Source organism: Stigmatopora argus, chromosome 15 (genome assembly GCF_051989625.1).
Source record: "Stigmatopora argus isolate UIUO_Sarg chromosome 15, RoL_Sarg_1.0, whole genome shotgun sequence".
NCBI lineage: Eukaryota > Metazoa > Chordata > Actinopteri > Syngnathiformes > Syngnathidae > Stigmatopora > Stigmatopora argus.
The window spans coordinates 11471581-11485229 of NC_135401.1; the positions used below are offsets into that span (position 1 = coordinate 11471581).

At 39.0% G+C, this 13649-nt stretch overlaps 1 protein-coding gene across 1 annotated transcript; it reads right to left on the bottom strand.

Moving 5' to 3' along the window:
* Positions 1-1213: 1213 nt before the first annotated feature.
* ppm1aa (protein phosphatase, Mg2+/Mn2+ dependent, 1Aa) lies at positions 1214-13509 on the bottom strand. Its single transcript, XM_077620152.1, has 6 exons — positions 13099-13509; positions 11454-12307; positions 11255-11372; positions 9943-10057; positions 9806-9863; positions 1214-5917 (listed from the first exon to the last, which is right to left on the bottom strand). Exons 2-6 carry the CDS (start codon positions 12288-12290, stop codon positions 5888-5890), a joined length of 1158 nt encoding a protein of 385 aa, XP_077476278.1. The 5' UTR covers positions 12291-12307; positions 13099-13509; the 3' UTR covers positions 1214-5887.
* Positions 13510-13649: the final 140 nt, after the last annotated feature.

Consider the following 13649-nt stretch of genomic DNA (forward strand, 5'->3'; position numbering starts at 1 on the left):
TTTTAAATCAATAATTGTCATTTTTTAATCATTTTTTTCTGTGTTTTTAGTTCAAAAATCATTTTGTAAAATCTAAATATATATATATAAAAAGCTAAAATAAACATTGTTTTAGATCTATAAAAAACTGAATATTCAGGGATTTTAATCCAGTTCTTTTGATCCATTTATAAAAAAAAATATCTAAATATTATATCTAAAATGGTCCAACCCACGTGAAATCAAGTTGACGTTAAAGCGGCCCGCGAACCAACCAGTCTGACACCCTTGGTCTAAAACTTGAAAATAACAGGTTTCTTTTGGATAATTTATTATAATTCCTAAATGGACAATTATGGGAGTCCTTAAAGCAGATTCACAGTTGGTTAGGTTAGCGTAGAATTTTATTTCATCCCGTATTCGGGAAATTTCTTGGTTGCAGTAGCAAGACAGACAAAAGACACACAAGACATTGTAGACCTAGGTAAAAAAAAATGTGGTGTGGTTTCGCATTGGAGGCCTTGGAATGAATCAAGCCTTTAAAAGTAAAATGTGACTCAACTTACAAGAAAAGGTTCCACTTTTGTAATGAATGAATTTCCTAAAATATGGCATGACTATATCATAAAGCTCAATTCAACAGTTCAATTGAAAAAGTGACAATCTCAGTATATAGACAAGAAAATACTTTTCAGAAGGCATTTTTTTAAATATTTAAAACATATTTTTCATGGATTTGCAAAATTGTTGATTTTTTGTTTGTTTTATTAGATCTAAGTTCTCACCAATATAAAATACTATCGATAACTGGAAATGGCTGACAATCGTTCAGGGTGTACACCCCTTCTGCCCATAAGTAGCTGGGATAAACCACCCCCATGACCCCCATGAGGGTAAGTGGTTAAAAAGATGAATGAATACAATAGTCTTTATTGAATAATAACTAAATTTGAATAAGTCTATGTAAATAGTTAGCTAATGGGCCAGATAATTGCAAACATGGTGGCAAAGTATGAATAAAAAATGAACGTTTGTGTGTGTAGTTTAAGGGTAAATAGTTGCAACAAGACATTTGGAATTTGTTGTCTTTGTAGTCTAAAAATGTTCCAGATTTACACCAGTCAGCAGTATACAATTTGTATATCAACTACGCTTTCCACGATATTCAAAACAGACTATTAATTTCTAAACTCGTCTGCCGAGTGTACTACAAAAAAAGCCATGAAATGCCAGATACAAGATGACAACCCATTTATTTGGTAATACATTCTGCAAACTAGAAACTTTATTCAAACTTTAAAGGCTAAAAAAAAGAAAGAAAAGGAAGGGAAGGTCAAAAATTGAAGGAGCGGGGAGAGAAATGCATCAATCCACAAGCGAGGAATGCAATTTGTTCAACTGACAACACAAACAATTCCCTCCCCGATACATTTTTTTTTCGTTTTTCCTTTGGAGCGGGAACATCATAGAAAATATACAGTAGTCATAAATGAACTCACAGGGGGGAAGGGAGGGGGGGGCTGCCTCAGAGAAGCATCTGAATCCACATTGACAATTATTATCTACAGCACTCCAAAGCTATTCTTGAATGTACTCATAAATATAGCAGAGCAGACACTTGCAATGCTCTCGAGGTCACCATGTTAACACACTCGTGTTTAACTTATGACACTGCAGTAGGGAAAAAAAAACAAAAAATAAACATTTCAACATTGTTACTCCAAAAAAGAAAATAAAAAGCTTAACATACGTGTCACTTTTTCTCTCCTCCTTAGCTTAAGTACCTTAGCGTGAGCACAAGCAGCGTTTTTTTTTCCTAGTCGGGTTTTGTTCAACAAGTAACTTTAAGGGAGCGACATGATGAGGGAGGGTAAGGCAAATCGGTGAGCTTATAATGAGTTGGAAAGTGAGGCGAGGGTTAATGGAGGGGCCGCAAAATGAACCTGACTCCTATAAGGGTTACACCGTTAACGCCAAAAAACAAGGTACATCAATTATTTATGTACAAGAGGGCGTCTGTAAATTCTATTCATATCTCCCTTCGTCCTTTCTATGAGAATCAGGCTGACAAAGAAAGTCTTTGTCGTTTGTTTCTTTCTGTGCAATTATATTTTCGAAGGAAAAAAATTATTATGCACAGAATCAGTGATTACGACTTGCACGTAGGAAAATAAGTCCAATTAATAAATTGGCTGCCGTCAACTGCGAACGACGTCCGATCCATTTCGGATCGGATGTCTGTCGCTGTCGATGGCATTGAGAAACGATCTTTCACAAATGGGGGATTGGCGTTTTCTGGTTAATGAAAACATGGTTTTGAGTTGTTAGGATGTTTAATGGGGCTTTAGGGGTGGAAGCCATGAGATGGTTGGAACAAAACGCCAAGTTATTTAAAAACTCATTCCACCTTTAGCGATACGGAATAGTCACTTTGTTTCTCATTCGTTACAATCAGCAAACCTGAAGGCTTCTGAGCAGTAAGAGCAGAAAAGCACAATCAAGTAGAACTCTCGGAAAATGTATCTAAAAGGAGAGGTGACAGTAAAACTCTATCTGTTAGCAGTTATCAGATAAATAAATTTCTGAGCAAAAAAAATTTAAATACTGCTTTCAAACACACAGTCATGATTGTGTTTTATTCTGTTTTGATTTAAAAAAAAAACTTACAAACACCCACCCCACCCAAACACACATATTATCAAGATAATTCTCCATTGTTAAGTCTTGTAAATCATGTTTGTTTTTCAGTCTGTCATCGACTGCCATTGACGTTAAGTGCTACACCGTAAAAAATCCAATCGCCAATAAATTAGGCTAATTTAAACTTTTAAATTGGCAAGACTCCAGTTTTGAGTTTTCTTCAGGATACGTGACTAAATTGATCTGGTTAACACTGGTAAATTTCCAAAATTAGTTGTGTGATGGGGATTGGATTGTGAAGTTTTAGGGCAACACTTGGCTGACACTTTAGCTCTGTTGTCATTGAAATAATCCCATTTATATCAATTTAGTATGTTAAATTTAGGTTGGATGAACTTAAAAAGTTCAGTTTCCTTAACTCCTTGATGGCCCCAGACTCCAATCGGATTTGACTGGGGGAAAGACCCCGGCAGCGACCTTTCACTTCCAGTCAAAATGGATTGGATGTCTAATACCGTCAATGGCACTAAAATTTTCAGTCAGTCGTCCCAGTACAAATGAATTACACGTCAATGGCAGCCAATGAGTTAAAAGAAATCGAGTTAACTTACAATATTAAGTGCTTGGCAATAAGTTGACTTGGAAATGTTTCCATAAAAACTAGAAAATTGAAGTGAATTTGACTTGACATTTAGAGTTCTGACATTTTTTTTTCTAAACAGTGTATCAATGGCAACAAATGAGTTCACGCCATTTTCAGGCATTCACTTCAATCACGCAAATTAAACAACCACGATAGCTTAGATTACTTTGGTGTTGTGGCACCTTTTGAGTTGTACCCTGTGCGTTAGTTTATATATTTGCATGTGATGCTAAGCTAAGTAGCTGCTTCAACATAGACGGCACAGCACCAGCAGTGGTTCAAAAAAAATAAAAATAAGAAATAAAATAAGAGATTTCCATCATTTTGCCTTTACAGCAGGTGGCTCTTAAGTCAAAGAATTTAGGGCCCAAGACTTGAGTTTTAGGATTGTCATTTTAACACCAACATTTCTTTAATATCTTATTCTGGTTACATTGGAACGATTCAAAAACTGCGGGAAAGGATTTCAATAGTAGTTTTTCCACAAAAAAGGGGCCTCAAGACAAAGACAAATTTGTCCATGTTGAAAATAAAAGAAAATCTAACTCAAACAACATATTTATTCCTTGAATGTTAAAGCCAAAAATATATACATACATTATTTCCACAACGCAATTTTAGACCATAAAATATCAGAAAATGGATAAAGAACAACCTTTAGGGGGGAGTATCTGCCTTGTGAGGGGATACAGATCTCGTCACTAATGAAGAAGAGAGGGGGTGAGGGGGTCTCGGGGGGGTTACATGAGGTGAAGACACAAATCATTGGCGCTAGCAGCAAACTGGACTGAGGCCTGGCTGGTTTGTGTCGGCTTAGACGCGCATCAAAACCCCGAAACAAGAAGAGAACGATAAATGGCGCTGTGCACAACCAAGACAACTCTAAATTCAGTGAATTTGTTCTTGGTATGAATGGCCCCTTCCCCACCTCCCCTCACAACAACAAAATAAAATAAAGGCCTTTAAAGTGTTTGAGCCAACAGTTGATCCTATAGTGTCACACTGGAAACCAGTCAGTGCTCAAGTATTCGCATCAGTCCAATTAACCATATCGTATATCATACACCAAATCAATGTTGTTGGAGGGAGGGGGACCGGCCTAGTCCTTACAAGATGAAAATTAAGTGTTTTTCCTCTTGTGTGGAGCAGGCAAACATTTCCACAGCAAAAAAATGTCCCCCAATAACTCACTGGCTGCCATTAACTTGGATAGACGAACCAGATCTACTCTGGAAAAAGTTTGACATTGACCTTCCAGTAACTTTGGTATACGTATCACACATCAACAACTTTCAAACTGTTATAACTGCTAAATTGCATTTAGTAAATTAACTCCATGGTAGCCACAGAAAGTCAAAATGGATTCAACCTCTATTTTTGTCAATGGCTCTTCAATAAGATCATTCAATGCCAGCCACTTCAAATGAACTTGACGTCTATTGCCGTCAATGGCAGTGAATAAGCTATAAAAAAGGTGAGATGTGCCACAAAAGATGGAAAGTTAACAATAACATACACACACGCACACAGGGCTGACGTAAAGCTGAAAAGAATTTAAAACAAAAACAGTAGTCTTGGGGAAAGACGACCAACTTTGTGTCCTTGGAATTGCAAACCAAAGGTCAAAGAATCTACGGATCATGCACTCACATTCAATCATTTTGAATGTGATATGGAAAGGGCAGATTATATTTTAGTAATTCCCTTAACAAAGGGAAAAAAAGCAGCCTGGCGTGTGGCGAAAACAACGGTGACGCACACACAAGCAGACAGTCAGACAGGTGGATTTCTTCAAAAATGACACTGCTGTAATTATTGGAGCATGTACAGAAAACCACGTACAAAAATAAAATACTTTTTTTTAAAAGCACATGGGGTGGGGATAACCAGGGTGTAAATGGTGGATATACAGAGCTTACTGTGCTGTCAACTATACAATTTACCCGTTTCTTAAAGGAGCATAGACTAACTGAGGAGCGAGGAAAAGGAAAAGCATCAAAGGCGTTGTGTGCCTGGAGGACAAGCGCTATTAATCACTATGTAGAAATGGGTTCAAATTCCGGGAGAGCAGGGGAAAAGGCAGATAGTGCATAAAAAGGTTCTCTTTTTCATTTTCTTTTTTCTTTTTTTAACTTAATCAAGCTGCATTAAATACAGGCTGTTTGTACAAGACAATTGCACTTCACAAAAACAGAAATATACAAACACAAGGAAATGTGAATCAAATTAATTACAGCAACAACAGCAAAAAAAAATCTACTAAGTAAGCTAATTATGAACCAAAAAAAGGAGAAAAAAACGGGTTAAGAAAGCCATGTGGACTCACTTGTTATGCTTGAATTTAGAGGGAAGAATTTGGGAATGGGAGAACACAAAGGGGAGACACACTGGCTAGGGAGGTGGGGTGGGGGTCCTGAACTCCAGAGTGGACTGGTGCTGCATTAGCTCCACGTTTGTGTGCATGAAACTCCTCTTCTTCTTCTTCCTGCTCCCATGAAATTCCCTTCTTAGAAACCAAAAGCTCAGGGTGGCGGCAAGACAGACTTCTGAGCTGGGCCGAGCTGCTGTGGGTCTTGAGAGGATGGTGGTTTGTAAACGCTATGTTGTGTTAGTGGTACGACGTCGTTACCATATGTCATCTGTGGACGCTGAGTCCTTGACAAGAGAGCAGAGCAACGACAACACCCTTCAGACTCCAGCCCAAACTCCATCACTATTCATATTATTGCTTAATAATAGCTAAAAAAATCTACAAAATACATATCGAAATGAAATACAGTAATCCCTCGAAAATCGCGGTTAATGTAGACCAGACATGGCCGCGATAATCGAAAAATCGCTAAGTAGGCCCACCCCTATTTTAACTACCTTTTTTCCCCCTTCAGTGCTGAGTCCTAGTAGCAAGAGTGGCTCCCGCTTAGGAGTTTCAGCATGGATTTTCATATTTTTATGAACGTAAAAAAAAATAAGACTAATGAATAGCAGAAAAAATTGCGAAGAAGTGTATTCGCGATAATCGAGGGAACCCTGTAAACACTTCTAAGACAAGGTTGACGGCAATAGCGAATGAACAAATGTTCACTTCACTTCAAATGTATTGGACGTCTAGTAGTGATAAACTAATTTAAAGAGTTTTTCGTCATTATCGTCAAAGGCACTTGATAGTTAATACAAAAATGTTTTTTAATCATTTAACCATGTCACGGTAGGTTGATCGTGTACTACAATACTATTTTTTTTCCTTTCTTAGCCAGTTGAACAGTTAGACGCACCTGATTTTATTTTAGAATGGCAGCTCACCCACACACACACACACACACAGAGAAAATATATATATATATATAGATGCAGCTGACAGAGCTATTTTCATATTGAGCACTCAGGTGACATATGTGCCCATTGGGGGCAAACTGGTGCCAGTGGATGCAAAGTTGATTGTGCTCTGCTCTATTTAATAGCATTTAAAAACATGACTTGGAGTTAAAATGTGACTTAAGTGTCTCAAAACCTGAACCTCGATGAGCATTTAGTACTCACACCTACTGGAAAATCATTTAGAATCTGTTTCATATTTAAACATTTTTTTTAGCTTCAAATAAGTTTTTGGGGGGAATTTTTAGACCCCCCCATTCCTTCAAATTGGGTAGAAATATTTCTTAAATTTTCCAACTTATGATTTAAAACCTTGGAAATAGTCATTTTATAACATTTATTCTTTTGCCCATCTCACAATATACTGCAATCGTAAAGTCGTAAGTGTTTTGGGTGGTATTATCTGTTGTTCTTTTGTGATTGGAATACAATGATTTACTGTGAAAAAAGCTTTGGGAATTTGAAAGGAAAAGAAAAGGAAGAAAAAAATATTGACCATTTCCCTGCAATGAATTTTGTTCAAGTTTAGAGGTTCCACTGCACTTTTTTTTTAATTTTCAGGATCCGGAATTATTTTCGACATTGACTAAAACTGCACATAGGAAGAGAATTTCATTTGTTGAATCCTCAGTTAAAGGTATAAGTCACCTCTAAAGGAATGTAGTGAAATATACAGCAATTAGATGTTGATGGAGTCAATGTTAAAATTAACTTTTAGTCTTTTACAGCAGCTGTTCTGAGAATAATTTTGTTTCAGTATATGTTTTAAGTGTAAAATCCGGCAATTTACTTGAAGTTACTCGAACTTGACCTTAAATGCTTGCGTCCTTTGACTAACTTATCACAATATGTAATTGCAGAAAACGTTGTATGTGCTGATTAAAATCTTTTTCTCTGAAAGCTAGATGACACCATGGGACCGGCAAAATTAGAACCAAAGGTATATCAGACCAAAATGATTTCTTTTTTTTTGGGCATGATTTCTGAAAGCCAAGTCAGGGCCAGGCAATCAATCCGCTCGGCTTTAGAAACCAGCTCATCTCTTTATGTTTCAAGCCTTGAAAGTCTTTGTGAAAATTAAAACCTTGGAGATAGCAGTGCACCTTGCACTTCTCATTTGCTTTGTATATCAAACCAAGTAAGGACCTCAAAGGGACCATTTTCTTCAAATTAGATGAAAAACCAAAGTTCCAAAAAGTCCACTTTCTAACAAATGACTTGCCCTCTAAAGCAAACAAATGTAGAGATCAACTGATTTATGTACACTGGATACATTTAAATAGACACTATCCCTACAGTTATTACACAATGCTTTTAACTGTGTATTTCGAAGCGTTTGGCAGATTTTCTCTGGTAAATTACATTTAGCTTTGAAGGGGTGATCCTTTAAATCCTACTAGAATTGAACTTTCTTCCTCACATGGTCTTACTGAAGTTTAACGGTTTTTTTCTACGGGGGGGATAAAATTAAATATGACAGAAAAATTGACAAGAATGTTCCATATATATTCTATTATGTTTTCTTCAATCTTATAAACTAGAAACAAATGTGGCATAAAGTGTTTTCAGCTGTAGGAATATGCATTACCAATTTCGTCATACGCAGCTGGGTATGATGACAATTAGGCTTTTGTCGAGTCAATGATGATGAGAAAGCCTATGTCCGATTATTATTATTATTATTGTTATCTGCATGGCATAAGGACAAAGTCTGCAAATTGTAAACAAGGATATGACTTGATTTCACCACTGACAATCAGTCTTTATATCAAACCTATCAGTAACTATGCTAGTGTCATTCATACAAATTCAATACAAACAAAGCAAAAGAATTGCCAAATATGATTACAACGCAAATCTACTGACGTTTTGACATTGTGTATTAACACATTATTATTAATCAAATGATCAAAATTCACCCCAAAAACAATATGCACCAGTTTTTCCTGTATTTCTTAAATATTCGAAAATTATAACAGCCATTCCTAATCAGGACTCCCAATCTGATAAATATGATATTATTGATAGAGATGATATATAAAGAGGCAAAGATTACTTGTATTACACACTAGACTTACGGTCAATAAATTGTTCATAGCCTATGCAATGGATATGAAGGGAAAATCACAGTGGTGGTCTTCCCTTGACTGTGCAAGAAATAAGGATCTCGCTTAAGAGAATTTTTGCTCACTACAAAAAAAAATAAAACCAACACTAAAAGGGTCAGAAAAGCCACTCAATACAGCAAATATGTCACCAAATTGCTAACACTGCAGATACAAGTAATTGCTCTTGCTAGCCGGTTCACTTGTCCACAAGATCCTCATCAAAACAAAAGCTCCACTTTCATAATGAATGCATTGGCTCACTCACATTTAGCGACCATAGCAAATATGCCGTACTTTGCCCACGTCTTAGTGAATCAGATTCGCTGTAATGGTAGTTGGTGTGTCCTGAGTCACTCTTAATATGGGTTTGTTTCAATGTGATAAGTGAAGTGCCACATTCCCACTTATGTAACCGTACGATCTCATTTTCTTATTCTTAAAAAGGATCTTTCATCTGAAACTTTGTCCGGAAAACTTGTGACTGGGTGCAAGTTTTTTTGGGGTATTTTGGCATTCTTATTTTAATATCCCCTCTTCCAAAAAAAGTATTTTTCAACTAAGTTGGAGAAGTTAAAGGGCATAATAATAGTGCAAACTTTTAGAATGTTAAGTTATCTTATTTCTTTTTAGAATATGTTATAACTTCCACATATGTATGTTCTGTACAGATTGTAATGTCAATTTGATGCAAGTAAAAGACCAAATTATTCCAAGTAAATCTTCTCTCAAACAAGGAACTTTTTAAAAGTCAACCAAATAGGAAGTTAACCATTGTTGAAGGACAGTGAGTGTATGGCCTTCAAAGTACCAGGATTATAGCCCGATTGCATACTGTTTTGCTAAGTAAATATAAGGGCATAAACATATTATATGCATCAAATATTCGGTGGTTGTACATAAGAAAGAAACAGACAGATACTGTCAAAATACCGATTGTGTTACCTAACATGCTCAGGTTGGTTAAAGTGTAAAGATACTTGTCAAAAATCATGCGTACTTCAACCAAAACAAAACTTCAAGGAGTTCTAGAAGTTTTTGAGGGGGTACAAATTTGGATACTTACCGTGTCATCGCTTCGGTAGGGGTTGAGTTTGTTGTATACCGCTTCGATAACACTCCGTCTGGGGAGAGCAAAGGATAGCTTCTTAAGAATGTCAGAGCAAACAATGATTTTGACGACAAGCATAAAAGGTCACGCACTTGCTTGCCAGTTCTCCACCGGGAGGGAGGTTTGGGATGCTCTCTGATGCTAGCGTCCTCATAACGTGGACCAATTCTGGTATGCCTTCTTCATCTCCCTGCGTTTTAAGGATGTCTATTGGAAAAAAATTACAAGTAAGCTTCTTAAAAACAGAGGCAGGTGAAATGTAAACATCCCCAAATGGAAACATGGCTTCAAGTGAGAAAAATCTCTGTGCCTGATTTTTTTTTTAACTGGATTATTATTATTTTTTAACTTTTTGGGCGCAGTTTACTTTATGGAGCAAGGTCCCATCTGATCCAGATAGTTTTGTTAATGCTGTAGGAAAGCTTTTTCCAAAGACTTTTTGTTGTAATAGGCTCATCAATATTATGTCAGGACATTGTATCCAGTGTGGCCCATACAGATTTACCCTAAAGGTTTTGCGCAATATGAAAACAAAGTACAGTATTCACAGTCCGTAGAAATTCATTTCAAAAGTATAACCAAAAAATACCAAGAAGCATTGCTGAGTTTAATGTGCATAATGTAATCCATAACTCATCATCCATACATTTTATGAGTGCCTAATTTTCTTTCTCCGCAAAATCAAGTCAAATGTGCACTTGTGCGTACTTAAGACCATTTTCCGCTAAAGAAATGGACATTCTAGTGATGGTCCAGAACTTGGAATGGATTGACATTGGTTAAATAACCCCTGTAGCGGTCAACTGTAAATACAGCTGGAAAATATAAACTTTTGCATGCAGATATGAGATTCATATGAATTTTGTATCGTTTTATGGAAGGGTGTAAAGTCATGTCTTAAAATCATATTTAACTTTTCAGAAATGCTTAATTAGATCAATTTAAAAAGATTCCAGTCTCACTTTTTATAACTTACAAACGAGGTCATAAGTGATCTTACCCCTCTGTCATAGAAATGTACACTGTCCAGATGACACGTAAATATGCCCTGATTTCCGCCATTTTTCACCTCCTGTCTTCCACGTGTGAGTTTAAGTGTGAATTTTGACATTTTTATTAACGCCTTTGACTTGGATACTTAATATAAAATACTGCAATGTACTACAGAGCATGTAAAGTTCTGTATAAAATAATATCCTTGAGGAATTTTGACAAAGACATTTTACAAACAAAATTTCAAGTTGCCTGGGAACTGTTTTCAAATGTGGACAAAAATTGCATAATTGCATAACGTCAACTATATACCGCTGCTCAATTCGGTGTGTGATTACAAAATGAGCAAATTAAGAGTTTTTCACCCATCCTTAGTCATTCATCATTCAGTAACAGGTTTCTTGTACCTACCTTCTACTCTTGACTCCAGATACTTATCCAGCTCAGCTTCCCGTTTAACTGCTTCCGGAGAAACTTTTGGCGCTCCGGGAAAACAGATTAAAACAACGCTCATATTGTCCCGGCTGCCCTGTGGATGAAAACACAAAGCCAAGATGGGTTAGACTTAATACGAGAAAATGCCGTTGCATTTTGGGTCAACATGGCATACCTTGTACAGACAAGTGTCAACAATTTCATTGCTGACTCTTTCCAGATCATCCGTGACTTCTAGCCTCGAGCGGACAAAGTCACAGAGTTCTTCATTGGCCATGACATCCCAGATGCCGTCACAAGCTAGTATAATAAATTCATCATCCCCTTCACATCTCTGGATTGCATAAACTTCAGGCTCAGGAGAGACGAGCTGCTCGGTGGGACCTTTCCCGTGCACGCACTTGTAGTCGAAATCTCCGAGGGCCCTGGACACGGCCAGGGAGCCGTTCACTCGCTGGATCATGACCGAGCCGCCGGCGTTGAGGATCCTCTCCTTCTCCAGAGGGTTGCTGGGTTTGTGATCCTGCGTGAAGAAGTGCACGGCGCCGCCTCGGCTCAAGAGTCCCCGCGAGTCACCGCAGTTGATGAAGTAGACGTGGCTCGGCGATATCATCACGCCCACCGCCGTGGACCCGCTGCGGTCCACGCCGTGCTTCTTTTCCGAGATGCTTCGCATGTGATCGTCGATCTCCAGGAAGCCCGTGCGGATGCCGTTCTTCACGCTTTCCACCGAGGTGTCCTCCTGCAGAGCGCTCTGGAAGTCGGAGTTGCTGGTGATGTGCTCCAAGAGGTGCTCGCAGCAGTACTTGGCCACCTGGGAGCCGGCGTGCCCGTCGTAAACGGCAAAAAACGACCAGGGGTCCAGACCGTGAGGCAACCCGATGACTGCCGTGTGCGCGTCTTCCATTTCCACCCGCCAGCCCTGCATACTGCTTAGCCCAAAGCGCAGGCTGTTACCCTCGCCGTGGGAATTGTATTTTTCCATCTTTGGTTTGTCCAGAAAAGCCCCCATCGTGTCCCTCTTGAAACCTGTTGGAATCCACATGACAGGTTTGAATATTTCAATTGAGAACCACATTGCAGAGAGGTTTCATACAGTATCTCCTAGCAGACCTCTGAATGATCACTGCCACATTCCCAGTTTAGACAGATTGGACGTCTATCACCGTCGATAGAAACCAATGAGTTATGAACAGAATGCCAGTTGAAGTTTAGAATACACTCAAACATAATTGAACAACGAACGAAACGTTTTTGCTTCCAAACGAGCAGCTTAGCGTTCAGACATCCCGCAGTCTAAAAATAGAAGGCCCGTATACATATTTTGGCAACATATTAGGCACAATGTTAGTGTACACTAAATTGAAACGCCATTTCACCGCCGCTAAGCCAACTTTAACTTACGAAGAAGATTTGAACTAAAACACAACGTTCACCCAAGGGTGACCTTCCCGATGACCAACACAGCCGGTTAAAAGTACTTAACGCATTTCGCTGTACGGGTGGCCAGTTATGCGATAAATGCGATTTATGTGCATTTTACGCAAACAACAGTGCAGGCGATTGTGTGTACATTGAAAATATGAAGGTTTTGAGATGAGGGAAGAGTCGTCGTTTCGCGACGTCCGTCGGCAATGAAGCAGGTCTGAGACGGCGAAGCAAATAAACAAGCTTGCGGGCCCTGACCCTTGTCCCTCGCGGCTAACTTATGCTAACGGCTAACGCTCCCCTATCGCGAGGCAAGGAGAGCCCTCGGCCTTCGCTAAGTACTTTTAGCACCAGGTGCTAAACAGGTTGCGGTTCAACGTCCGACGACTTACCGAATGTCCGTAATAATGCTCGACAGCGACAGACGCCGAGGCGGTGACCAAAAGCTCCAGGCGGCCGCTCGCTCTTGACACCGGGCAGGCTCGCTCTCAGGACAGCGACGAAAGTGGCCTTTTGGCTGGCTGGGCTCAGGCTAGCAGAGGAGTAATCGTCACACAAGAGCCGGACGGCGCTTAGAGCGGAGCTTTCTCTTCGGGTAGCACCTTGATGCGTTACATTCTCTCAGCGGGCAACCGCTAGGATGTATTAGCGTTTGGATTTTCGTGAGAATTTGGGAAGCTGAGAAACGTCCGTCCCAGCCTCTCCAATTGACAGCTTGCTAGCTACCCTTAGCTGTTGGAGAGCAGAGGCACTCGGAGAGGACCCGGATGTTGCAGGTTGCCTTCGAAAACATGACATCATCCCCGAACGCCGAAAAGCGAGCGAGGCGAAGCGAGGACGCACAAATGCGCTTTCTGTCATTCTCAACCGGACACATTTGTGCATTTATTTCAGGGGTTTTGTCCTGTGCCAGCTACATTTTGGAAACATTGAGAAATGTATT

What these genes read in the sequence shown, in the direction of transcription:
- ppm1aa (XM_077620152.1), bottom strand. Translation starts at nt 12,290, where the DNA reads ATGGGGGCTTTTCTGGACAAACCAAAGATGGAAAAATACAATTCCCAC. An exon ending in GGTGGAGAACTGGCAAGCAA is followed by an intron (nt 9,864 to 9,942) that starts GTGCGTGACCTT and finishes TGCTCTCCCCAG; the next exon opens with ACGGAGTGTTATCGAAGCGG. An exon ending in CCTACCGAAGCGATGACACG is followed by an intron (nt 5,918 to 9,805) that starts GTAAGTATCCAA and finishes TCTCTTGTCAAG; the next exon opens with GACTCAGCGTCCACAGATGA.